The 25297-nt window shown below is 38.0% G+C and overlaps 2 protein-coding genes and 2 long non-coding RNA genes across 9 annotated transcripts; 1 reads left to right on the forward strand and 3 right to left on the reverse strand.

Moving 5' to 3' along the window:
- Positions 1 to 64: 64 nt before the first annotated feature.
- On the reverse strand, positions 65 to 1194 carry LOC112590105 (uncharacterized). 2 transcript variants are annotated; one of them, XR_003114000.1, is made up of 4 exons: positions 930 to 1194; positions 670 to 859; positions 451 to 601; positions 65 to 331 (listed from the first exon to the last, which is right to left on the reverse strand). It is a non-coding gene; the product is annotated as an uncharacterized LOC112590105 (long non-coding RNA). The 2 variants fall into 2 exon arrangements; XR_003113999.1 differs by lacking the exon at positions 930 to 1194 and having other exon boundaries at positions 670 to 909.
- Positions 1195 to 2222: 1028 nt separating this feature from the next.
- LOC112590104 (uncharacterized) lies at positions 2223 to 4552 on the forward strand. The gene is made up of 3 exons (XR_003113997.1): positions 2223 to 2551; positions 3513 to 3737; positions 3854 to 4552. It is a non-coding gene; the product is annotated as an uncharacterized LOC112590104 (long non-coding RNA).
- Positions 2550 to 3506, reverse strand: LOC112590103 (uncharacterized). The gene is made up of 2 exons (XM_025305818.1): positions 3229 to 3506; positions 2550 to 3138 (listed from the first exon to the last, which is right to left on the reverse strand). The coding sequence occupies exons 1-2, from the start codon at positions 3498 to 3500 to the stop codon at positions 2925 to 2927; spliced, it is 486 nt and encodes a 161-aa protein (XP_025161603.1). The 5' UTR covers positions 3501 to 3506; the 3' UTR covers positions 2550 to 2924.
- A 7316-nt stretch (positions 4553 to 11868) lies between the features above and the next one.
- Crag (DENN domain-containing protein Crag) lies at positions 11869 to 25029 on the reverse strand. Of its 5 annotated transcripts, none has more exons than XM_011147023.3 (20): positions 24709 to 25028; positions 23378 to 24561; positions 22694 to 23296; positions 21998 to 22581; positions 21646 to 21886; positions 21281 to 21551; positions 21107 to 21198; positions 20652 to 20902; positions 20400 to 20570; positions 20176 to 20304; positions 18947 to 19193; positions 18703 to 18853; positions 17210 to 17413; positions 16586 to 16813; positions 16130 to 16219; positions 15626 to 15882; positions 14987 to 15245; positions 14512 to 14916; positions 14003 to 14172; positions 11869 to 13745 (listed from the first exon to the last, which is right to left on the reverse strand). In XM_011147023.3, the coding sequence occupies exons 2-20, from the start codon at positions 23718 to 23720 to the stop codon at positions 13609 to 13611; spliced, it is 4833 nt and encodes a 1610-aa protein (XP_011145325.1). In that variant the 5' UTR covers positions 23721 to 24561; positions 24709 to 25028; the 3' UTR covers positions 11869 to 13608. The 5 variants fall into 5 exon arrangements, with proteins under 5 accessions (XP_011145325.1, XP_011145324.1, XP_025161601.1 ...); XM_011147022.3 differs by having other exon boundaries at positions 21998 to 22584; XM_025305816.1 differs by lacking the exon at positions 17210 to 17413 and having other exon boundaries at positions 21998 to 22584; positions 24709 to 25029.
- Positions 25030 to 25297: the final 268 nt, after the last annotated feature.

Genomic DNA, 25297 nt, shown 5'->3' on the forward strand with positions numbered 1-25297 from the left:
TGAACGTACTTATTATTATATATTATATATATTATTATATATTATATATTATATATTATTATATATTATTACTTATTATATACTTATTATTTCATGTCTGCAAGTTCTGTTTTAAACGTCTATATTCCTGCCTCGAACTTTTTAATGCCTTCTGTAAAGATTGAATATTGTTTTCATAATCTTTACTATTACATGTAGTATTTCTCAATACTTCGAACTTTTTGTCATGAAAACTGTTTGATATCAGTGTTGCAGTTGTTACATCGGTGTCTGTAATATTACAAACACTATCTTCCATATTTATTATAGAAATAAATATTGTCATATTTACCTACAAATGTATTAATTTAAATATAGTATAGTATTATTTAGTTGTACAAGGTCAATTTCAATAATCGGAATAACTCATATTTGTATATTATTGTATCATAACACTAATGTTATACTTACATCTTGCTTTATTTGTATTATTACTGGTACTTTCCTGATTAGATATCATGTCTTCAAAATGTTTCTCTAATAAGTTTGGCTTCGCACATGGACGAAGCAGTCGTTTTCCATCTTCTCGTTTTCTTTCGAATTGATCCGCACCAAAATGTAGCTATAAGAAATATATATAATTGTTATTGTGAAATTTAATTTTTCACGTGTATGATTCATTAATGTTACCTCGCAAATTTTGACATTTTCTGGCAGAAATGTGTTTCTTCCAATCAATCTGATCCATTCTTTGCGTCATACTTTATTTTTTTCACTTCTTGGTATGCGAAATAAGCGGATACCTTCCTCATTTCGGCTTTTGCATCCCTCGATGTAACAAGTTGGCATTCTTTTTAGTACTTACAGCAAGAAGTTGAATCTGAGATAAGCACAGCGGTGACAACAATAGGTTAGGAACACTGCACTTTGTGTAAATATATTATACTAACTTTGCACTATCTACACTATTCCACGCCATTTTGGGGCCAAATGCTTATACAATGGCCGCATTCAGCAGCTCAACAGTTGGACAACATTACTAGATTTACCACTGAATTTCGCTCCTGATTGATAAATATTTCTGGGTCTATGAAGAATCTAAAAGAATGCTCCAATCACAGACAATAATCACTAAACGCTCTCTGATCACTTTGTTCTACTGAACGCGGCTATTAGCTTCATCAGTTGCGGTACTTTATATATCTAGTGACTTTAGCCGAACCCAGTGTGAGGCGCCCTCTGCACAACCGTGCACATGAACTACGATACCAATGGTTGCGTTCAGAAAACAAAGCACTCACTGAGCGCTTAGTAACTATTGGTCCTTAAGCCCTAAACACAATGTCAGGCAACAGGCAATAAGAATAAAAATAGACCAATCACAATAGATTATTCTTGTAATAGTCGATTGTGATTGGTCTATTTTTATTCTTATTGCCTGTTGCCTGGCATTGTGTTTAGGGCTTTAAGGTGCCAATACATGGGAGCGTCGAGCGTCGAGCGTCAAAGCGTCCAACCAATCAGTTTTTTATTTCTTATTTCACGGATAAAAACAAGGAACTTTGATTGGTTGGACGCTTTGACGCTCGACGCTCCCATGTATTGGCACCTTTACTGTTAGATCTTTATACCTCGTCTACAATAGAAGTCGTAGAGTCGTAAGTCGTAGAAATTGACCAATCATAGTCCGGTAAGAGAAAAATAATCGACCGCGATTGGTAAATTGTACGACTTACGACTCTATGACTTCTATTGTAGACAAGGTATTCCTGTGTTGAAAACGTAAACATCGTTCCGAAATCATTAGCGCGTTTATACACATCAAATTTTCTTATCAAACAATTTTCATTTCCAAAGCATTCATTATTCTCACTCTTTTAGCATTTCCCATCTCTGTGTTATTATATTGCGTTAGTATATTGCGAACAAGTGCTTCTACTTCTTCATAATATTGGACGCCAACAGTCATAACATCATTTTGTAATGTACAAATATTTTGTAACACGCAGCATGCTATAATAAATTCCGGAATTTTTTTAACATCTATTAATGGTATACAATCTAACAATATCCTTAAACGTATTTTTAATTATCCAGTCGCACGTTCAATTGCCATTCTTGTTGACGATAGACAATAATTAAAATTTCTTTGTCGATTTGACAAATGGCCATTGTCTCGAAACGGAACTAATAGATGTGGATGAATTGCATATGCAGCATCTCCGATAATATGGGAATCATTAGGGAAATATATGTCAGGCATCTCTAAAAAGCGTGTTACTGGAGAATTTATGAAAACTCGAGCATCGTGAACTGATCCTACTTCTCCTGCATAACAGTGTGTAAAGAGGCTATGTGAATCACATACAAGTTGAACATTTAAGGATGGAAAACCTTTCCGGTTTATATAAGAAGCTGTATCATTTGGTGGACCTCGAATTTTAATGTGTGTTCCATCTATAGCACCAATGACATTTGGAAAACCACAAGTTTTTTTAAAATGTTCCATAATATCAGTGGTAACAGTGTACTTGGGCCGTTTTATAAATCGAGGTGCAATGCAATGAAGTGCGTAAGTAACACGTCTTACAGCCCTAAAAGCAATTGCTCTACCAACTCCAAATTTGACACAAATAGATCTGTAACAGTTCAGAAAAGTAAATAATGAAAAGCTCGTCACAAAATAATCTAAACGTCTTTTATTAACCATATTGATGCCACATTACATAACGACAATGTGTTTTATTTTGATACAAAAATTCGGCATTAACTACAAGAGATGGTGTCAATTAAATTGTTCTGTAATTCTTAACGACAGTGTCGATATCATTATATTGTCGTTACGCACATATAACATATATAACAAAAAAGCGCAATAACAATATATCGATGCTGAACTGTCGTTAAGAATTACAGAATAGACTTAACGATATAGCATTCAATGCTTAGTAAAAAGTGTTATAAATGTAATAATAGTTATACGAGTATAGAACATTGTTGGATTTTACATATCTATATGAATCAGGAGTAGCCATAAACCATAGAGCAATATATAGTTGCTTCTCTGCTGAAATTGATTTTCTACCAGTTGTGGTATTTGTGACTTTTAATGCTGGCCCAATTAATGATAAAATCATTTCAAATGTAGCCGGGTACATTCTAGGTTAAATAGGTTAAATTATAAATAAAATAAATTTAATAAAACCAGAAAAAATATTAACTTAATGACATTTATATTGAAATATTTACCTAAAATGTTCTTTGAATATAACATTAGTGTAATTAGGAATCACGCGATCGACGTAATCCGTAATTTTTTCAATTACAATTTGTTCTGCACATTTATCTGACATTAATATAGAAAACAATGTCTGTATATCATTTAGAGATATATCTTCATCTTCATTTTCACTGTCGTTCGATTCGGAGCTATCACTTTCATTATTCTTTTTCAAAAACATTGACAAAGCTACAATTATTGGAATTCGGTTTTTGATGTTGATATTTTGATTGGTGTCCATTTTACCGCATAGAATACGTAGGAAACCGTTCCGAATTATTAAAGCGCTTCATGTGCATTGATAAAACGGAACGATTTCAAAGAGCTGTGCAGCAGAAATGCAGTCTATGCGTTTTATGCGCATTTTGGAACGCACCCATGGTCGGTCGGGCCGGTAGTAACGAGGCGTAGGTGTGCCTCGTTACAAGGTGATCAAACATATATCAATCGTAAAGGATATCATTCAATTCATATTCAGGTAACAGTATTTAATAGTGATTTTTTGTCTTTCTCATTCATGAATCAATCATATTATATATTTTACCATTCATATATGTTTCAAGCTGTATGCACATAAAACTTATTATTCACAAGTGTTCTAGCAGGATATGCTGGATCAGTACACGATGCAAGAGTCTTAAGACTTTCTCCAGTAAAAAATTTTATTGACAATCATAATATATATTTCTCCGATGATTCTCATTTAGTCGAAGATGCTGCCTATGGGATACATCCTCAAATTATGGTACCCTTCAAAGATAATGGGCACTTATCAAATAAACAAAAGAACTTCAACTTCTGCCTCTCTTTAGCTCGAGTGTCAATTGAAAGAGCTTTCGTGCTGTGGAAAGTTCGATGGCGCAGTGTATTAGATTGTCTATCCATGGTTACTCTGGAGAAGATTTCAGAGTATTTGATTGGAACATGTGTATTACATAACATATGTATCCTGAGAAGAGATATGATTGATTTAAATGAAACTGAGTAGGCGCAGTAGCAACAACAACAGCAGTTTCCTGAAGAGAGATTAATAAATAGGGGAATGGAATGTGGACAAGCCAAAAGGGAAGCAATTATGAATAATTTATGTATGAGAATTAATATGTAACTTTTATGAGAAAATGTAATTGCATTTTTTAATTATCGAAAACTTGTTATAGTTTCAGCGTCACAGTTTGTGTTAGTTATTGAGAACTTGTCACAGTTTATTAATGAAATGTTCTATAAAGATTATATTTGTACAGAAGGACCTCACAACCCATTTCTTAATAAATAAAAAAACAATTGTTTTTTAAGGTGCTTTATTTTTATATTTTGTCTTTACAATTATAATTAACCTATAAATAAACACTTCTCTCGCTAAATAAATGATCACTTGCTATCATATAAAATTCCTACTATTCCAGAAAACTCAGTTCAGTTCAGTTCGGTATATGGCTTTAGGTAGAAAGGTGTACTCATACGCCATTCTCTAGCTTCCAGAAAATTGGTAAACAGTAAAGCCAGCGGCACACGGTGCTTGTTTTCGTGCTGGATTGCTTGCTGGATGAAAATACTGCGTTCTGATTGGTACATTTCCGAAGATGAATGGAAATGCAATCCAATTGAAGGGCCAGAGCATAGACTTCTGCATAACGCATAATACACAACGCATAAAAGAATCAACTAATCAGAGTTCTTCATTTCTGTCCTGAGGAGGGAAATGAAGAAAACTAATTGGTTTATTCTCTTATATGTTATGTGTTATGCAAAAGCCTGTGCTCTTAAGGCCTATCCAGACAAACTTGCATAAGCGCGTAACGCATATGCATAAGGAAATTGACTAATCGTATGTTTAATACAAAAAATATTTTTTTACTACACGGATCATAATTGATTAATTTCCTTATGCATATGCGTTACGCGCTTATGCAAGTTTGTCTGGATAGGCCTTTAAGGCTAGAGCACAGACTTCTGCATAACGCATAATACATAACGCATAAAAGAATCAACCAATCAGAGTTCTTCATTTCTATCCTGAAGAGGGAAATGAAGAAAACTAATTGGTTTATTCTCTTATGCGTTATGTATTATGCGTTACGCAAAAGCCTGGGGCCCTATTCTTGAATCTATACGCAACTTTACGTATACGCACGTTGCGAATAGTAAAAATGCGCATACGTTTCTGACACGGTATTCTTGAACTTAATTGTGTAGTATTCGCAACTAGAAACTTATACGCTTTCCGTTGCGTTTAATTACGTTTGACAACATTGGAAAACATGTACTTTCTGCAAATATCGATAAAAAATACGATACGACGAACTTTAATTAGCTGCGTTCAGCAGAACAAAGTGGAAAATAAGGAACTAATATGGAAAAATCTTCTAGGTTCTTCCATTATTTCAACATGTTCTAACGCATTTATAACTGGTACGTTTACTATTATATCGTCTAAATCCATTTATTGTTACACAGTTACACAGTTACACAATTTTACTCTATAATTAAAACGCAGTGAAATTTATATGCTATTTTCTCTTAAATCTCGTATTTATTATTTCTCTTATGTAAAGTCAGCTATTATTTTCCACTCTTTTAGCCGTCTTAGCGTTGAATTCTTCTTCTTCTTAATAACAGTGTGCTTCTATGTGTACTCCACTTTCTGTACTTTGCATAACGTATCACATACATTTCGAGAGAAACGGATGGTATTACCCATTCGTTGCATTGCGAATGATAATTTGCGTGTACGTTTCACTTGCGACTGTCAAGAATATGGTTCTAGGGATTTTCCATTGCGATTAGTCGAAACTTGCCACTTACGTATACGCAAGTAGTTCAAGAATAGGGTCCCAGTGGTGCGATTCTGTAACTCCTTATTGGAGTTAACGACACTTTCGTTATCGTTGCGCAGCTTTTGTATACCGTAGAAAAGCTGCGCAACAATAACGAAAGTGTCGTTAACTCCAATAACGAGTTACAGAATCGCGGTACTGTGCTCTTGCCCTTTCCCATAACGTTGTGTGCGCCGTGCGGTCCAGCGACTGCTACAAATGTTTCGAAGAGTTTCTCTGTCCTATTCCATTTTTTGGATAATAGTTGTAACAGTTCAAGCCCTGCCAATAAAGAATTGTTTTTTGTTTGTATTTCCATGTAAAATTATTTATTAATTATATTTAACGATGAAACTACATTTTTTAAAGTAATATTTTTGTGTTTTATAACTTTAATATCAAAGAATATATAAAATATAATTATATATGATATATATAATATAGTTCTATAAATATAATTGAACTGATAATAAAGTAGATTTTGAATATGTGTATTACAAGAACAATAAATTTTATTTAAAAATAAACAATCAACAATTTGACATGCAAATCATAACTTTAGTACCATTAGTACTGCTCATACAACTCTCCAACTCTTCTTCACTTCTTTGGCTTCCCTCACCAAGACACATGTTAGACAGAGATACACTCACTCAGCTATCGATCCTCTCACTTTAATGTTTTCCTCAAGTCCTCTCATTGGACGCACAATCTATCTCTATAAGTCTATAGACTCTCTAGTGGATTAAAATCAATTTGTGTATTTCAGGTGCAAAGTTGCAGTAAAATGGCTGCAAACCGTAGTCACAGTTCATGCAGCATATTTATTATCACGACCAGATGTGACGGAGACACTCAATCCTCTTCTCAATTTTATTGACACCAAATTGAAGCTTCTTATAGATGCACAGAGATTAAAGGGAAGAGTTATCTCGTGACAGGACTGATATCTCAGACCAATGAAGATGATAACATGTTTGTAACCCAGGATGCCTTGCTTATTTATCGGGATCCAGTAGATTAATATATTGAGGTATTTGTTTTTTCCTTCATGCATATATAATCTTGATCAAAAAATTTAATTAAACTCAAAGTAATGTTAAATTACATTGTCCAAAACATTTGTAGACTCATCAGACGATGCTCTTGATATGAATGATGTCGACTCTAGCAGCGAGTCTGATGATAATTGGCAGATGTTAGAGTAAAATGAAGAAGATTATAAGAATATTGACTCTGACGGTGCCGAATCAATACACAGCACATATGATGATGTTATGAATATACATAGTTGTCACATATTAACAATAATTTTATATAATTTTAATAAAAAGACGAGAAACTCGCATGTTGCTTCTTTAATTCTTTAATTTTAGTATTAGTAACTGTAACATAGAGGGAATAAATATCATAGTATTTGAAAAACGGATTATTAAAAAATTTATGGTAATTATTTAGAAGACGGGCCTCACCTTGGATTTCGCTTAAACTCACCTATCTTGTATATTTTGACGTGTAGAAGCCATAAACGTATAATAAATAGACCGCGCGTTCAGCGGAGGGGGCGTTTTATATTCGAAAGACAACATGCTTTCGTTGAGCAATCTATCACTTTCTAACGATGCGTGATGGGGGTAAAGCAGTCTTCCGTGACAGGGAAAACAGAAGTAGGAGAATATAGAGAAAGGGGAATTGTGAAAGACGAAGAGAAGAAAATACGTCTGATATAAATACACGCATATGGAAAAATGACGATGTTGTATGGAAAAATGATGAATATGGACATATGACGATGGGTGTAATTACATACCGGTGGAAAATAATCTGTCACTTTTATATACATTACTGCGGCATACACAACAATATAGACTCATTGTGTCACGATTATACTTTTTATGTTATGATTATACTATTATGAGTAAATACGTTTTATAATCTTTAATGTCAATCGTTTTGTTTACATACGCTTTGTTTCACGAAAAGAAGAAGAACCAGAGACATAACATTCCACTCTAAACAGGCGGAGGGGCCAAATACTTCACCACGCATCGTTAGAAAGAGATAGACTGCTCTACGAAAACATGCTACCTCTTTCTAATATTGAACATGTGCAGACAAAGGAAACGTTGCGAATGCGCGGTCTATATATTATATGTCTATGGTAGAAGCCGAATCTGCAAGTAAAAATAGTCGCTCGGCTCTAGTTTGCGGGAAATAAATAGTTAAAAAGTGACACATGCGAGGCAGAGAGAAGAATGAGAGCGGCCACCGGCCGTATTTCGGGGGATACGGTTAGGCGCATTTTAGATACGCCATCTGACCAAAATACGCCTAAACTACGTCCGTTAGGCGCACTTTCGCGGCGATAAAAGTAAAATGTGCCTAGGTTCGTGTCCGTACTACTTCCATGCAATGGATAATAGATTAGAAAAAGACAGACGACAGACAATCGTTCCGTCTTTGTCTCACTACTGAGCGGCGCGCGCAGTAAACACGAGGCGAGGTAGCAGCGATCTTATCGCTTTTTTGGAGGAGGTTTTTGGCTGTTCGGTTACTTTCCTCTACATTTATATTGATGAGTTGAGGCACTTGTTTCTACGAGATGTTTAAAATTCGACTGACTTTACAAGTGTTAACACTCGTAACTGGACCTAAGTAAGACTTACGTTTAAGCGAATGTTCTCTTGAAACTGAAAACATTAATAATAATAATAATGATAATTATATTTCTATTTATCTTTTTTTCTATACTATCTAACTATCTATCTATTTCTCTATATCTATCTATCCATCTATCTATTTATCTATCTATCTATCTGTCTATCTATTTATCCATCTATATCTATCTCTATATCTATCTATCTATCTATCTATTTATCCATCTATCTTTTTTCTTCCTATGTATCATTGCAACCTCTCCTGTTCTATCCATATTTCTTGCAAATGCAAACAATTAATATTACATTAATTTTTATATTAAAATATATTTTTTATACTATAACATGCTGAATTAATAATTAATAAAATTCAACAGGTTATATTATAAAAACAAACACTTACGTAAAAAAATTATTATATTATTAAAAAGTTTGCATTTATTTTTTGACGGAGATCACCATTTTCTCGCGGTTTCCGTTGAGCAACAATATGCACGTTATCTATTCGTAAAATTAAATAATAAAGTCGTAATTGAAATATGATAAAACTAATTTCTTCTTTTACTAGACTAAATTTATTTTTGCTACGAAAAGAAAAATGTAACAATGGAATATCTTTTACAAAACAAATAACATTTCATTTAATTTTTAATTTAAATTTATTAGCATAAATAAATTATTCTGTCATATACTTTAATAACAAATCATTTTTAAAAGATGTATATATTGGCTAAGAGTGGATTTCTATTAACTTTTCGTCTCTCATTATAATTCTCTCTTCTTTATTTGTGCATTAATACTAAATATTCTTTATATACATATACACTATATATGTGTCATTTATTTATATATATACAGGGTGTTTGATAGCTGATCATGCAGACGAAAATTGGAGATAGATTGGGTGTAGCCGAAAAGAAAAGTCATATACCACAATGTCAAATTGCCAATAGTTATCGAGTTATTAATTAAAACATGTGAGCCAACGAGCGCGTAGAGAGCGGAGGGCGACCGCAGTAAGCACATAGACATTTGATATAGGCGGAGTCAGCGAGTGTCGGTAGGCGAGCGCGCGCGGCGAGGGGCAACGTAAACAACAAGAGGCGAACGCGCGCGACGAGGAGCGAGCGAGCGCGAACGACGAGGAGTGAGCGAGCACAAGCGACAAGAGGCGAGCGAGCGCGACGAGGAGCGAGCGAGCGCGAACGACGAGGAGCGAGCGAGCTATAAGGAAAAAGCTATAAAGAAAAAGCTCGCTCGCTCCTCGTCGCGCTCGCTCGCCTCTTGTCGCTTGCGCTCGCTCGCTCCTCGTCGCGCGCGTTCGCCTCTTGTTGTTTACGTTGCCCCTCGCCGCGCGCGCTCGCCTACCGACACTCGCTGACTCCGCCTATATCAAATGTCTATGTGCTTACTGCGGTCGCCCTCCGCTCTCTACGCGCTCGTTGGCTCACATGTTTTAATTAATAACTCGATAACTATTGGCAATTTGACATTGTGGTATATGACTTTTCTTCTCGGCTACTCCCAATCTATCTCCAACTTTCGTCTGCATGATCAGCTATCAAACACCCTGTATATTGTCATGTAATTAATATATTTAATCAAGCCATAAGAACACGAGAAGAGAGGAAGAGCGAGCAAGTGCGCGAGAGAGAGAAAGAACGAGCGAGAGAGAGAGAGAAAGAGCGAGGTATAGGAGTAGCGAGAAAAATCTCGCGGCTCACGCAGTCAATAAACTAGACGAGCGGGAAAGAAACAGATAATATGTCGACGCTCGTCTAGTCTCCCATGTGCTACCTCGCGTGCGTGAAAAATAATTCCTCGCTTCGCACGTTCCCTTGACACGAGACGCTACCGCGTCTTTTGATGTCTCTGGAGCGTGAAAGATGAAAGAAAAGCGGAGAGATGTTCGCTTAGCGATAAGATCGCCGCTACCTCGCCTCGTGTTTACTGCCGCGCGCCGCTCAGTAGTGAGACAAAGACGGAACGATTGTCTGTCGTCTGTCTTTTTCTAATCTACTATCCATTGCATGAAAGTAGTACGGACACGAACCTAGGCGCATTTTACTTTTATCACCGCGAAAGTGCGCCTAGCGAATGTAGTTTAGGCGCATTTTGGTCAGATGGCGTACTAAAATGCGCCTAGCCGTATCCCCCGAAATACGGTCGGTGGCCGCTCTCATTCTTCTCTGTGTGCGAGGTTAGGAAATCTGTCATGTCGGTAATACAGAGACTTATGGTCTGTTCTTTTTAGTCGAAAAGTGTAAAATAGTATATGTTGAGGAGGGGCGAAGCCTTCTCCCCAAAGACATTTTCATATATTAAACATATGAATTTTTAGCTCATGTATCAGTGGTTATTACATAACAAAAATAACCACTGATACATGAGCTAAAAATTCATATGTTTAATATATGAAAATGTCTCAAACATATGTATACATGCAGTACCAATATATGTGTATACACACACACACACATACACGGGGGGCGCAAGGGGGATCTTCGGCCCCCTTCCGCACCTTCCCCGTCCTCGTTGCACGTGGAAAGTTGCTATAACTTTCAACGTTTTTTCAACGAAGGCCCCCCTTGCACTCCCCGGTGTGTGTGTGTACATATGTTGATACTGCATGTATATACATGTTTGAGACTTTTCATTTGTTACATATTCCCCTCCTGCACCCTCCTCGTTCTCGTGGCGCCTTGAAAGTTATATCCATAAGTCTGTGTATTACCGACATGACAGATTTCCTAACCTCGCATGTGTCACTTTTTAACTTATTTATTATTATTTATTTCTTGCAAACTAGAGCCGAGCGACCATTTTTACTTGCAGATTCGGCTTCTACACGTCAAAATACACAAGATAGGTGAGTTTGGGCGAAATCCAAGGTAAGGCCCGTCTTCTAAATAATTACCAAATTTATCATGAGATACAACACTAATTTGATAGTAAGCAAAATTAATATAGCCAAAAATAAGAAAAAATGAAACTTGCATAATATACATACAATATGAAGATCCTTCCTCTTCAAGTAAAATTACAAAAGTAACTGTAAATGAGATACGTGCGTATTATTAAATCCATCTTGGAGTAGTAGGTTGCACATTTAACAATCTAAAATGAAACGAGTCTCTTCTGTAAAATACCTCAACTGACTTTATTTTTTATAACCTACATTGATAATATTGTAATGAATGAACATACATTCATCCGCGGGTGTCCAGGGTGAAAAGTGCACACAGTACACCGAGTAATCCGCGCGGATTATGAGTCTTTTCTTGCACAATGAATAGGATCTCGTCGTCGTCATTATTATTATTATCTCGTTTTGACGAAGAATAAATCGTGGATAGCGTCATATCTAACTAAGTCCGCTAATAACTTTACAAATGTCTCGAACGTCTAAAATTCATAAAAATATTCACTCTCTCATTAAGTATTTGCTTTTAGGATATATAAGTAGTCGAGTTCCGACGCCGTACGCCCATAAAAGGACACTTTTCACCTAGGACATTAGATAAACTGTATCTATTTACGTTCTGTGTCCGTTGTCTGACCGCGCGTGTATATGTATATTGGTCGTGCAATTAACGATCGTTTCTATCTAAGAGTACAAGGAAAGAATACTGCGTTTCGTCATGTCACGCGCATGATATCTCGCTTCCGCTTTCTTTTTTCTCTCATTACGGTAAAAAAAATAGTTGGCATATAAACGCTGTCTTCAACATTATACACGACAGCCTTTCTTCTTTTACGTCTTTTTCATTTCATCACTTTCTCTCTCTCCCTCTCCTTTTCTCTCTTTTCTTTCTTTACATTATGGATAATTACGTGTCGAACTGAAACGTATTTAAAGGTCACAGCACACCTGGAGGGAATTGAACTTGCAATTGCTCGACAGTCCCGTAAAGTTCTTTGGTACTCGACACATTTTTCAACGTTGTACTCTTAGATACTGCTAATGCGATGCGCGAGTCATTGAATCACAAGTCAAGAGGCACGCGCGACTCAAATTTGCAAAAATAAGACAAATCGATATAACTCCAAGTTAAAAACAAATTACAATATAAACATATGAAGATCAGAGATGGTACGATTTTAGTTCAGGAATTATTATCGTTCAACTCTTTCTCTATCTCTCTCTCTCTCTCTCTTTCTCTTATTGCATCGATCTGACATTTTTCGTGGGATCGGCGGCGCCGACCGATCAGCATCATATGTATTGTCGACTCAACCGATTCCTAATAGCTACTCTCTCGCGATTTCGTCAGTTCTTTCGCAGCGCGCGATCGAAGTACGAGAATTTTATAGAACCGAAGCTCGCCGAATCCGGTGATCCGACCAAGTGTTTGCGCAAGCAAGAGACAAATATCTCTATATCAGCGAGTTAAGCAGAGTTTCATGAGGGAACGAGAATGAAATACACGTTAGTTTAGTTCACTATCGTCGATCCGCTGACACTACGATGTCGATCGTTTTCTTTCTCTTTTCATTCGCTGCAAGCAATCCTTTTAGACCGGACTCGAGCGTAAAAATCATCATGATAACATTAATAATAATCAACCGTGTTAGATAATAATAAACATTTAACATGTAGCGGACATTGTGTCACCACGTTGACATAATGACATGTTACAATCGTACGCGGTTTCGGGACGCGATGGAACGCGCTCTGATCATCGTCATCATAATAACGTGCGTTCTCCCTCGCGCAAACTTCGATTCGATCACAAAGATGAAGCTCTAGAGAGTCGTAGTCACGTGAGGGAGTATTCGTTCACTATTCGCGCACTTCCTCCAATGTCTCAGAAACTCAAGAGGAGTTTTTTCTCCTGCTTGTCGCGTGAGTTTCTTCGGGATTCGAGCGTTCCTCTCACACGTTCAGCTGCTTGAAGTAATGCCTGCAATACACCGACATCGTCGTTGGTGGTGTGTCGATCTTATGCAATAATTTCTCCTCATTTTCCGAGAACTTTTCCAACGATAAACTATATTCCCTATCGAATACACCTGTAAAATGAGCGTTGATATTAGTAATGTAATTTTATCATATTTCTCAGAATGTCCGATATGAAAAATTTTTTCTTGATCTTAATCTTCTTTTAATCTTAATCTTTTCGAGGTTGCGCAATTATTGATCTTCTTTTAATCTTAATCTTTTTATAACTAATCTTAATCTTTTTATAACTAATAATCTTCCTTTAATCTTAATTATTCTAAGTTTATGTAAATTATCATTCAACCGTTTGATTACATGACTTGCCTACCTTGGTCAATATTTGTTCTGCCTAATACCGTAAATGCCAAGAATAGGATATCTCTGTATATAGAAAACGGATGATCGTCTGTTTGATGTTTACTTCTTTCTAAGGCCACTCTTACTATAGGTTCCGCTAAGTCATTGCAACGGACGTACGTTATTACTGTTTGCATCAGTCTGAAATAAGTGCGATATTAACATGACAATACGATTATCGATTGTTAAATGTTTGGCGTATGTTTTTATGTACACATAAAAACATAATGTTGTTCAATTAATAATAGCTTCACCATTCGAAGTTATCTTATAAATAAATGGTGAATAACACTCCTGGCCTGTGTCGTTTATCATTTATTAAACAAAAATCATTATCAAATATTTATTTTATATTTATACTAATATGTATAGTTGAATGCATTAATATATATTAATATATAAAATAAATATTATGCTAACTAAAATGTGTAAAATCCAAGTAAATCTAACTAGCATGTAAGAATATATGAAAAAACTCACGTTCTATCCTCCGTAGAATTCAGTTTCCATTGAAGGTACATGGGTAAACGATCCATGTGCAGTCGTTCATTGTCCCACATGGTTCTGACACCCACCGATCCCACAACCCTTTGCAGTTCCGTGTTTTTATCGCCGTTCAGCCAGAGATCAGGCAGATGACTGGTCAAGTTGATCCTTTCGAAGTACCATATCAGATTCCAATAGACTATCGGATGCTCCTGGATGAACTTGTGTTTTGTGAGGCAGGCGTCGCCCTCCTGACTCAACACGCTCTCCAGTTCCTTTCTCAGTACCAATGGATTCAGATACGGCACAGTTATTGGCTCTAACGATTCTTTCGGTTGATCCAACAACTCTACCAATGCTCCCATCAGAGGATCATTGGTCTTTCCACTCGCTTCGCATCTGCGTGAACGAATGTGTTTTTAACTTTCGAAAATAGTCTATGTATATGACACAGTCTCGTCTTTGTTACCTGTAATCCAATATGGTAACTGTGAGGAGAGGTACTGTAGCCTTGTCGCAATACTGGCAAACCGTGTTCAAGTTGGAATCTTCTGGCTGCCAACCAGCCATTATCTCTTCGTCGTACAGGATGGCAGCGCAATGATGGCATTTGCTGGCGCTGGAAAGCACAAGCTCGATGGCAAGACGTTCTTCCAATTCTCTAGTGCCTTTTGGATATAAGCATTCCGCCAGCTCGTACAACGAACATAGATCTAAGTTCCCGTCACCTGTTGGGACCGAGAAGAGACCATCAGAAAAGAGAGAAAACTATCGCATAAACGTATCATTTCTATTGTTCGTAATCTATATTATAATCAAATAGAAAAGTTGCAACATTGTTTTTCTCAAGGAGTTTCGCATGGATGTTCGTATTCAATAAGAGAATTTGATGTTTAGTAATACTCAAAAGATTAATTTTCCTAATGTAATACCCCGGATACATGTTGAGCGATGATTATATAACTTTTCCCTAGAAGCGGTAACGTAAAAAGTTTCACGTGAAACTTTCCATTTTTTATATTTCCACTTTTAGAAGAAACTTACACGTTTATTAGCCTGAAACTTATAGTGAGATAAACATTGCAGTCTCTTTGCTACTGATTGATACCTGATGGCCTGGCTAGGGATGGGAAGACTTCATTTCGATCTTGCAAGGATCCGTCGGTGAGCGAATCTAGAGATTCATGAGATACCCCATAAGCCAGCTTTTGTTCACGTTCTTTAATCTTTACTGGCGTGCTCGTCGCTGAAATAGCTTCCTTAATCTCGTCGAATTTTTTCACAACAGTCGTTGCGGCGGATTTCAAGCTGTTTAGACCGCCGAGTATTATCTCGTTAGACTTCTTTCCTGTCAAACTCGAAGGGCTAAAACAGAGATTTATGTCCTCATAGAATATCGAAAAAAAACAAGTAATAGCCAGTTCATTCATATACGTTGCAAACGTGCTGAGTCTTTTGTAACAACGAGGAAACGTATAGAATGAGTGAGAGAGAGGGGGAGAGGAGAGAGGAAGGAGAGAGAGAAAGAGAGAGAGAGAGAAAGAGAGAGAGAGAACACGTATATCTAATTGAACACACATCTGTGTAACTAACATTAAGTTTATTTACATACCTGATGTAGCTGGAGAGACTAAGAGATTCAATAAGTTGATTGGATGGTATAAAATCCTTATTTTTAGCAAATCCACCCGTGGAATATCGTCTGTATTGGGATGGGTAAGAGAAAAACTCAAGTGCGCATGCAAAACAATAAGTGGAAACAAAATCACATTATTTCTCCCACTAAAAGGGCGATGACAAACGTCTAGCTACCATTTGACAAATATGATTTAATCGTCATACCGAATTTTGTATATTAATAATATTTCTTTTTAAAGAGAGAATATATATCGAGACATCTTGTATTCCCTTTTTTCATGTTTACAAAAGAAAAAGCGATCGCGCTTCGTAGACTCGCCATCGCACTTTGATAGGATTAAAATACAATACACTGCAGAGAATCCATTGTTCAAATATGGACAATATGTGCATACATATAATCGAATGAAAATATCTCATACAGTCTTACCCGAAACTAAGTTTAAGACTAGATCCTAAGCTAGAGAGGCTGGACGTAACACTATCCTTATTCTGAGACCAAAGACTGCTTATTTCCAGTCTCTCCTTTTCTCTCTCCTGTTCTCCTTGCTGTGCCACAGAGTGAGGCATCGTCTCACTCCTCTGCAAATGCCCACCCACCGTCATGCCACTTTCATCTACCGCTTGATGAAAGGTCGCACTACGTGGGAGGATGTTGCTGCAAACATTAGAGCGATTTCCGTGTTTAAAGTCACGCACATGGGGGTGTTACGGAACGGATCATCTTCGAGGATCGTATAAAAGCACAATTAACGCGACTTGTGATCGGCAACTGCATAAAGAAATATTTTTTCTCGCGTGCAAGTACTCGTGATTACTCTGATCACCAGTAACAGCTTCCCATTAGGTGGTTATTAATTAGAATCTTACATCTGTTCTTTTCTTATTTTTTTGCATTTTTGCGAAAAAGTACCAATTATTCTACAACTTACCGAAACTTACTCTCTATACTAGTCTATTTCTAAGCAATATATCATTTCTCTCAACTGAAATATGTATCTTCGTATCTGAAGTCTCGCATGCAGATACAGAGTATATACGGAGAATGTCATACCTTCTAAATAAGAGCGGCCCTCCTGGTCTCTCTTCAGTCGTATTATTTAAAACGGTTAAAGTACTTGTTGAGCAATTCGAGTCATTTTCCTCGGAAGGTGACACAATCGGTGTTTCGTCATTAATGAGAGCACCCAATGGGTCATTTTCCGTGACTGGTGTGCGTATGGGACTTTTTAATGGTGATTCAACACTGCGCGTTAGCCTACATAGAAAATATTACATCTACATAAGCCTGTACATGCAAAAAATTAGCACTGTAGAATTCAATACGAGACGCAGATTATTGCGTAGAGAGAGAGAGAGAGAGAGAGAGAGAGAGAGAGAGAGAGAGAGAGAGAGAGGGAGAGAGAGAGGGAGAGAGAGAGGGAGAGAGAGAGGGAGAGAGAGAGGGAGAGAGAGAGGGAGAGAGAGAGGGAGAGAGAGAGGGAGAGAGAGAGGGAGAGAGAGAGGGAGAGGAGAGAGAGAGAGGGAGAGAGAGAGGGAGAGAGAGAGGGAGAGAGAGAGGGAGAGAGAGAGGGAGAGAGAGAGGGAGAGAGAGAGGGAGAGAGAGAGGGAGAGAGAGAGGGAGAGAGAGAGGGAGAGAGAGAGGGAGAGAGAGAGGGAGAGAGAGAGGGAGAGAGAGAGGGAGAGAGAGAGGGAGAGAGAGAGGGAGAGAGAGAGGGAGAGAGAGAGGGAGAGAGAGAGGGAGAGAGAGAGGGAGAGAGAGAGGGAGAGAGAGAGGGAGAGAGAGAGGGAGAGAGAGAGAGGGAGAGAGAGAGAGGGAGAGAGAGAGAGGAGAGAGGGAGAGAGAGAGGGAGAGAGAGAGGGAGAGAGAGAGGGAGAGAGAGAGGGAGAGAGAGAGGGAGAGAGAGAGGGAGAGAGAGAGGGAGAGAGAGAGGGAGAGAGAGAGGGAGAGAGAGAGGGAGAGAGAGAGGAGAGAGAGAGGGAGAGAGAGAGGGAGAGAGAGAGGGAGAGAGAGAGGGAGAGAGAGAGGGGAGAGAGAGGGGAGAGAGAGAGGGAGAGAGAGAGGGAGAGAGAGAGGGAGAGAGAGAGGGAGAGAGAGAGGGAGAGAGAGAGGGAGAGAGAGAGGGAGAGAGAGAGGGAGAGAGAGAGGGAGAGAGAGAGGGAGAGAGAGAGGGAGAGAGAGAGGGAGAGAGAGAGGAGAGAGAGAGAGAGAGAGAGAGAGAGAGAGAGAGAGAGAGAGAGAGAGGGGGGGGGGGAGGGAGAGAGGGGGGAAGGAAGAAGGGAGGGAGGGAGGGAAGGAAGAAGGGAGGGAGGGAGGGATGGAGGGAAGGATGAGGGGACGAGGTGGAGAAAGAAAGACTTTTTGTAATATGATAATGGACCGAAAATAGTATCTACACGATGAATACTCGACTTGCATCGGCTACTGTAACATACTAATGAAACAATAATGTCTTAATCTATAGAACAAGCGTTCTCAGCGATTTAGGCGAACTTGAGGGCTTGAGAGCGACACTAACTAATCCTAACAATAAACATGGAAGATACCTTGGATTATTGGGCGGCGGATTCAATTCGTCCGTTTGCAACATGTTTAACGTAGCTTGATCTTTAACTATGCTATTCTGTCGAAGAAGCTTGGTTTTCAATTCGAACGACCCAAATCCAGGTAGATCAGACACAGAACTACCTTTGGTGGCTGCCGGAAGAGAAAGGATATTATTCTTTTCTTTTTCTTTTAAGAGGAGCATTACGACTTGATGAGAAGATATATACGTAAAACTCAACTTACAATCACTATGCGCGGCTTCGGTATCCTGAGAATGAGAACTGTCCAGACTAGACCGGGAGAGTGCATGCTCCATGCCATCAGTCTTATCAGTAATCAGAAAATCCACATTAGAGCTCAATCGCCTCCTGGCGCTCTTCTTGCCAGCTTTCTTAAACAAAGCTGCACCCACGATGACGTTTCGCAACTTGTTCCACATCAGCTGACTCGAATTCGTCATATCCGAAGGCCATGTTGCTTCGAGAACAGCCTGTTAACATGAGATAGAAATTACATCTTCTTTAATCCTTTGTGGCGCAGGCAGACACCCAGAGACCCACTTATATTCCGTCAGTTTTTTATATTTTATGAGCAATTTTAATGATCTATTTCATAGCAATTATATTTTCTAGCTTCTTAAGACCCTAACTAGTGTAAAATCATTATGATTACTTATAAATTCTTTAAATTTATTATTATTAATATTATTAATAGTAAATAAATAAACACAATAAAATGTTTTTAAAAATAAATGTATGGCAAGGCGAAGAATTAACTATTTTTATCTGGGAATTGATACGCAGGGATTTTTTTGGGGCACTGATTACGAATCTGTCGGATTTTAGAAATTCAAAATGGCGGATGCAATATGGCGGACATAAAATTAAAAATCCAACCAATTTCCGTGAAACTAGATATCCAGGGTTTTCTTCGGTCGTTAATTACGAGTCCGTCAGATTTTCAAAATTCAAGATGTCGGACGGAAAACTTAAAAAAACTTCAATTTCTAGAAAAATTGGTATTGAGGGGTTTTTGGATCGCTAATTATGAATCCATCATCAGATTTTCAAAATTCACGATAGCTGATTCAATATAGCGAAGCGAGAATTAAAAAAAATTCAAATTTCTATGCTATTTTGAATTTCAAAAATCTGACAACGGATTTGTAATCAGCGACATTAAAAATCCGTAGATACCTAGTTTCACGGAAATTGATTAAATTTTGAATTTTACGTTCACCAAATTGAATTCGCCATTTTGAATTTCGGAAATCTAATAACGGATTCGTAATCAGCGATCCAGAAAACCCGAGGATACAAAGTTTTAGAATAGAAATCGGTTAAAAAGAAAAATTCGTGGCTCAAAGGGTTAATATGATAGAACTAGAATTGTTTACACTTCTATAATGAGTCTATACATTTGTCCAAAGTTGAATACAATATTATCAGTTTAGGAAATATTTTACAACCCACCTTATTGTAAAATCCGTATGTTAAAGCGTTAGGCTGGACACCGCTACGTTTCATATGGAATAACAATTTTACAGCTAAAACCGGCTGCCCGTACACACCACAAAGTTGCATCATAGCTCTATAGCACACCTGGAATAACGACCATTCGTTTAAACTTTCATCAGTTTTCTTCATATATAGCGATTTAGTTTGTTGAGCAACATCTAGCAATGCCCAGTTCATACCTCCTCCATAGGGTCAAGGCGTAATTTTTGCATCTTGACTAATAGTTCGTAAGCTTGATGTAAAATTGCAGCAGGCTGGCTAGAGACTTGCAACATAGCTGGCAAATGTAGAAACCAAAGACTATAACATGTACCTAGCAGACATCTGCCCCACCTGTCGGGCATAGCAGCCTGAACAAGCATAAGAACAGAAATTATGTATACTGAATTGCTCGAATAAAATATTTTAGACAGTGACATTGTCTCGTCTACCTGTTTTCGGGCCATTCTTTGAGCAACTTTGATTTCATGCTTTGTTCTACGAGCCATAGGACTCCCAGGTACCATACCAAAGGCACTTAAAGATGGATTTTTTAAACAAAAGTTCTTCTGAGGCCTCATTAAATCTGGATTCAATTTGAACGACTTGTATACTATTGGTGCTTCATTTGTCCCTGCTTCAGGTGGTGGTATAAATACTGTACGTTCACTGTGTTGAGATTCATCCAGTTCCAGAAGAGTTACTAAAGATCAGATAAGAAATGAGAAATTAGTTTACAATGTATATATATTTACATGACATTTAGATTCTTGAAACAAAGAAAAATTTATTCTCATTCTCATTATATAAAAATAAAAAAATATCGAAAATATAGGAAATAAAAGAACATATAAGTTATATGGATTGAAAGAATAGACTTTACAGAAGAATATTAAACAATTCGTACCATTCTCTTCCTCGACTCGTTCTGTACACTCGTCAAAAAATGCTAACCCTGCCATGTCCATATCGGATACGAAACTTCTCTCTTCTATGAACCTATAAAATTTAAATATCCCCATTAAAACGAAAGTTAGAATTTTAAAGAAAAAAGTCAACGAGAAAATATAAGCTAATTTACCTAATAAACATTTGGGTTCTGACAAGCATACTGTAAAATTTAGCGTGAGCCTTATCACGACTTCTTAGAAACGCTTGGATATTAAACAAACTTGTCGGATCTGTTGTCCCCACAGTAGGTGCCTTCGTGATCGGCAACAAATAGCTTCGATATCCTTTGAGGATCGTCGCCATAAACCTCAAGAAAGCATCTTGTATCTCGAGATCTAAAGCTTGCTCTTTTCGTTTCTGTTGAAACTCCTTGTCCACACTAAAGTCTTCGTCTCCTCTATCTGATATGCAACAAAATGATATTAATAATAAAAATGAGAATGAAAAAGGCAAAACAAATTGAGGACAAACTGGGAATAACTGGTAACAACATACCTTTTTGCGAGCAATTAGTTTTCCCCCATAAAATAATTTTTGAAGACAGAAGTTCCAGCCAATTTCGAAGTTGTCTAGCTGCCTTTTTGGGTAGCAATTTTACGTTCAAGTATTTTTTATCATCGCATATTGCTATATTGTTTGTATCCAAATTCACACAATTAACATCGCTGGGGAGTTCGAACAGATCAAAGAATCTTGAATCTACTCCGATTAGGAATGGTAATGGTGCATGCAACACCTACAATTTTTAACTTTAGCAGTCAGCCTGCTCCACTTTTTGCGTGCTTATTGTTTTATATACGGTTATTAAAGAACATAAAAACAAAATAAATTATGCATTATATATTACCTCCGCTAATCCCAGAGGACATAATGGTATATAAGGACACTGCCATTTAAAAGGAAATAGAATCATGGCGATAGCCTCGCTCACTGAGGTAAGTACATCCGGCCGCAAGGAATGGACCAGTATCTTCTGTTCAGTTAATATAAGTAACAATATTAACAAACAATTATCGGGTCCGAGGTTTACCAGCAGTTGTCGGAAACTCGCGCCCGATCTGGGTAGAGCCAGATCTTCCGGTTGAGTCAAGATCAATCGATCTTGACTGCTGAGCTGCACCAAGATCCGTGGCCGCTGCGGGCTTGGAAACGGTATGTCACATAAAAAATATGAAATGTATTTTTCAATCGGGACATTTTGCGGCTTGTCGTTGACCATGCTGTGCAGGAAAACCAGAAACCTTTCGAACGTATCAAAGAATGGCCAATGTGATAATATGCATATGGACTTGCTGATGTTCAAAGATTGGCTCGCGGGATCTGTGTACTGAAGCTTCTCGAACTGTGGTATCGTAAGCTTCTTCAGTATACCGGATTTTTTCAACATTTTCATCTTTACCTGTGGCTTATTCTTGGTTATCTCTATATTATCTGCTGAAATGAAACAAGAGATATATATCAGAGTGGAATTATAAAATACTTCACTTAATATAATTAACAATTAAAAATTATGAAATTATAGGATTATGAAATACATTTATACCACTGTTTTTATTATTCTCGTCAACCGTGTCCATGATCTCTTGATTGTCTTTGCAATTCGGAATGTCCGTCTCTAGTTGTAGCTCCTCATAGAATGTTATTGCTGAACCATATATTTTTTGAGCAGCATCGGCGACCGTCAAGACAAAAGTCGAGAATACTGGCTTAGGTTTACATGCTACTTTAGGCCAACATTCTATAGTCGCGCCCATCGGCAAACAAAACATGGCGACTGAATTCGGAAAGACAAAACCATTATAATCGGCTGTGGGATATTTGTAGAGTATTGCTGGCTTAAACGACACCAGATTAGCGCGGTTCATGGACTTCTTATAGCATAAAAACACATCGCTGCCCAACATTCCCTTATTCAGGTTCTTATTGATCACACAGAATGCATGTGGTGGGCTCTCTCCTTTGTTTGTCAAGATGACGCATATATCCGTGACGACCAAAGAGTTGCAAGGCATCTTTCGACTCGCTCGTCTATACGTTACAAAAATTTTCGACGTAGAATTGTTTACATTCGCCACGTGGCCTTTAGGGGTTTCCAACACCATTTCAGCATCCTGCATTATACGTTCCTTTCCATCATATATTACACCTGGAAATTAAAATATTGTTTAAATAATATAAGTATCCATTAACTTAATTACATCTAAATTAAGACAATTATACCTCTTACCAATATCAACTAGAGGAGGCTTATCTCGTCCTCTTCTGTAGCACAAGTAACATTCATTTGTTCGTAAGCTTCCATGATTTAAGTCAGCCGGAAAACCTGATACAGTTTGTTCCAACAATAAATATCCTTCTGGACAGTGTTCTCCTAGTGCAGGGAATATTACAGCAAGATCTGTGATGGGAGGTGCTGTTTGTGCATCCGCCTTGAGATGTGTACCTTCCTGGCACCAGTCCTTCAGTTCGCCACTGGTCTCATTGTCATTCTCATTATCTTGATTTGGATAGTCATCTTGACCAGGCAGACCGGCAATAACAAAATAATCTGCTACTCTCCTTTCATCCATTTTGCTCAAGGATTATACAGATTATTCCAGAACATTAAGCAGACTCCCTTCTGATCAGACTCTCTTCTCAAAGTATTTCATATCGTGAATGAAATATTATTCTTGACTGATATCTTTGATACTTCTTTACATGGCACTATTGCAGATTGTTCTCAAAGTTCTCACTCGTAGCTATATGTGGCACTTAATATAGCGTGCGATTTCTCACGCGAGGTTGACTGGCACGTTATAAAAAGTACTTGCTTTCATACACTTCAACAGTCTGGTCTGTAAATTCTTTCTTTCTCTTTCTATGTAATGTCTTAAACATAATATTATTATATATGAGATACCATGAATTGCTCGTTCTACTACTCTTCAGCTCTTTTTCTCTTTCCTCATAGATTTATCTTACAAAAATATCTTAGTTATCCTTTAATACATGTATCAGAGTATTTTTTTCAGCAGTGGAACTCACAAAGTTATTGCTTGATCCAAATTGCCGTGAAGCACGTCATATAGTCGTGCAGAACAGCCTTAATTTCTATCAAGTAATCTTACACAATGTGACATATCTGACATCACTGAATGTCAAATGACGAGGATGAGTGACTTAATTGTATGAGTCGTTGATTATCGTTCGTCCTCATTCGAAACAAAGCTCCGTGCAGTTCTTGGCGCGTCATGTGCGTCGTCGTGCATCGCCAACAATGATCCGTGGGATTTCGTAATAGGTAGCAAGAATCACGCGTTCAATCGTCGGAGAAGTTCGGTGTCTGCGTTTGCGTGTGTGCGTCGTGTGGTTATATACTCCGATCCGATTTTTTCCTCGCAGTCGCCGCTAGTTTGACTCCGCTAATGTCTTCAGAGAAAGAAGACGTGCATTATTATTTACTCAGAATCGTCGCGCGTCGTCGCCGACCGTGATCGCGCTCGTATTCCTCTGACACACACGGACGACATGTGAACACGAGGCGCATAATCAGCTGCTGGATCGCGACGAACTCACCGTTGTTGTGACCCACTGCCGAGGAGACCGTGGTTCCTCCCTCAGAATCGAGTCATAGGTTAGACGTCACACGAGCAACGGACAGTCACACAAGGGCGCTCTTGATGATATTGTCGCACGTTGCATGACCGGCAGAATCACGGGTCGTTTCGCAATGTATGTAACAGATAATGTAATACGAAAACCTGAGCGGTCGATATCGCGCTTACCGCCCGCGAAATTGCGTTGTTGTTTTGCCGTGTCCGTTCGCAGCCGCGTCAGAAAAATTCGCGTGTAGTGTCAGATGGCCATAGTCGCCACAAGCGGCAAAATGGCCGATGACAGTGGCGCGACGCGGCGCGACCTCGAGCTCGGTTCAAGAACGTTCGCGCGCGTAATTGCGCATTAATTCGAAATAAAAGTTGTCGATCAACATCAATGGTTACTCCGACGATTCTTCGGGATTATCAAAGCCGCGAGCGTGTGTTTGTGTTTCTTTCTTTCTCCGAATCTTTCTTCCTCCTTTGACAAAACCACAATCCTCGGTGAGACAGCGTTCAAACAGCGCGCGCGGAGAATAAGTAGGTACGAATGATAAATGAGCACGATG

Source organism: Harpegnathos saltator, unplaced genomic scaffold, assembly GCF_003227715.2.
Source record: "Harpegnathos saltator strain DR-91 unplaced genomic scaffold, Hsal_v8.6 scaffold718, whole genome shotgun sequence".
NCBI lineage: Eukaryota > Metazoa > Arthropoda > Insecta > Hymenoptera > Formicidae > Harpegnathos > Harpegnathos saltator.

Excerpts from the sequence above, each read along its gene's own strand:
- LOC112590103 (XM_025305818.1), bottom strand. The coding sequence starts at position 3,500 with ATGGACACCAATCAAAATATCAACATCAAAAACCGAATTCCAATAATT. Across the intron at positions 3,139-3,228 it reads ATATTCAAAGAACATTTTAG|AATGTACCCGGCTACATTTG; the intron begins GTAAATATTTCA and ends TATTTAACCTAG.
- Crag (XM_011147022.3), bottom strand. The coding sequence starts at position 23,720 with ATGGATGAAAGGAGAGTAGCAGATTATTTTGTTATTGCCGGTCTGCCT. Across the intron at positions 21,199-21,280 it reads AGAACCCAAATGTTTATTAG|GTTCATAGAAGAGAGAAGTT; the intron begins GTAAATTAGCTT and ends TAAATTTTATAG. Across the intron at positions 15,883-16,129 it reads AGTCTCTCCAGCTACATCAG|CCCTTCGAGTTTGACAGGAA; the intron begins GTATGTAAATAA and ends TCTCTGTTTTAG.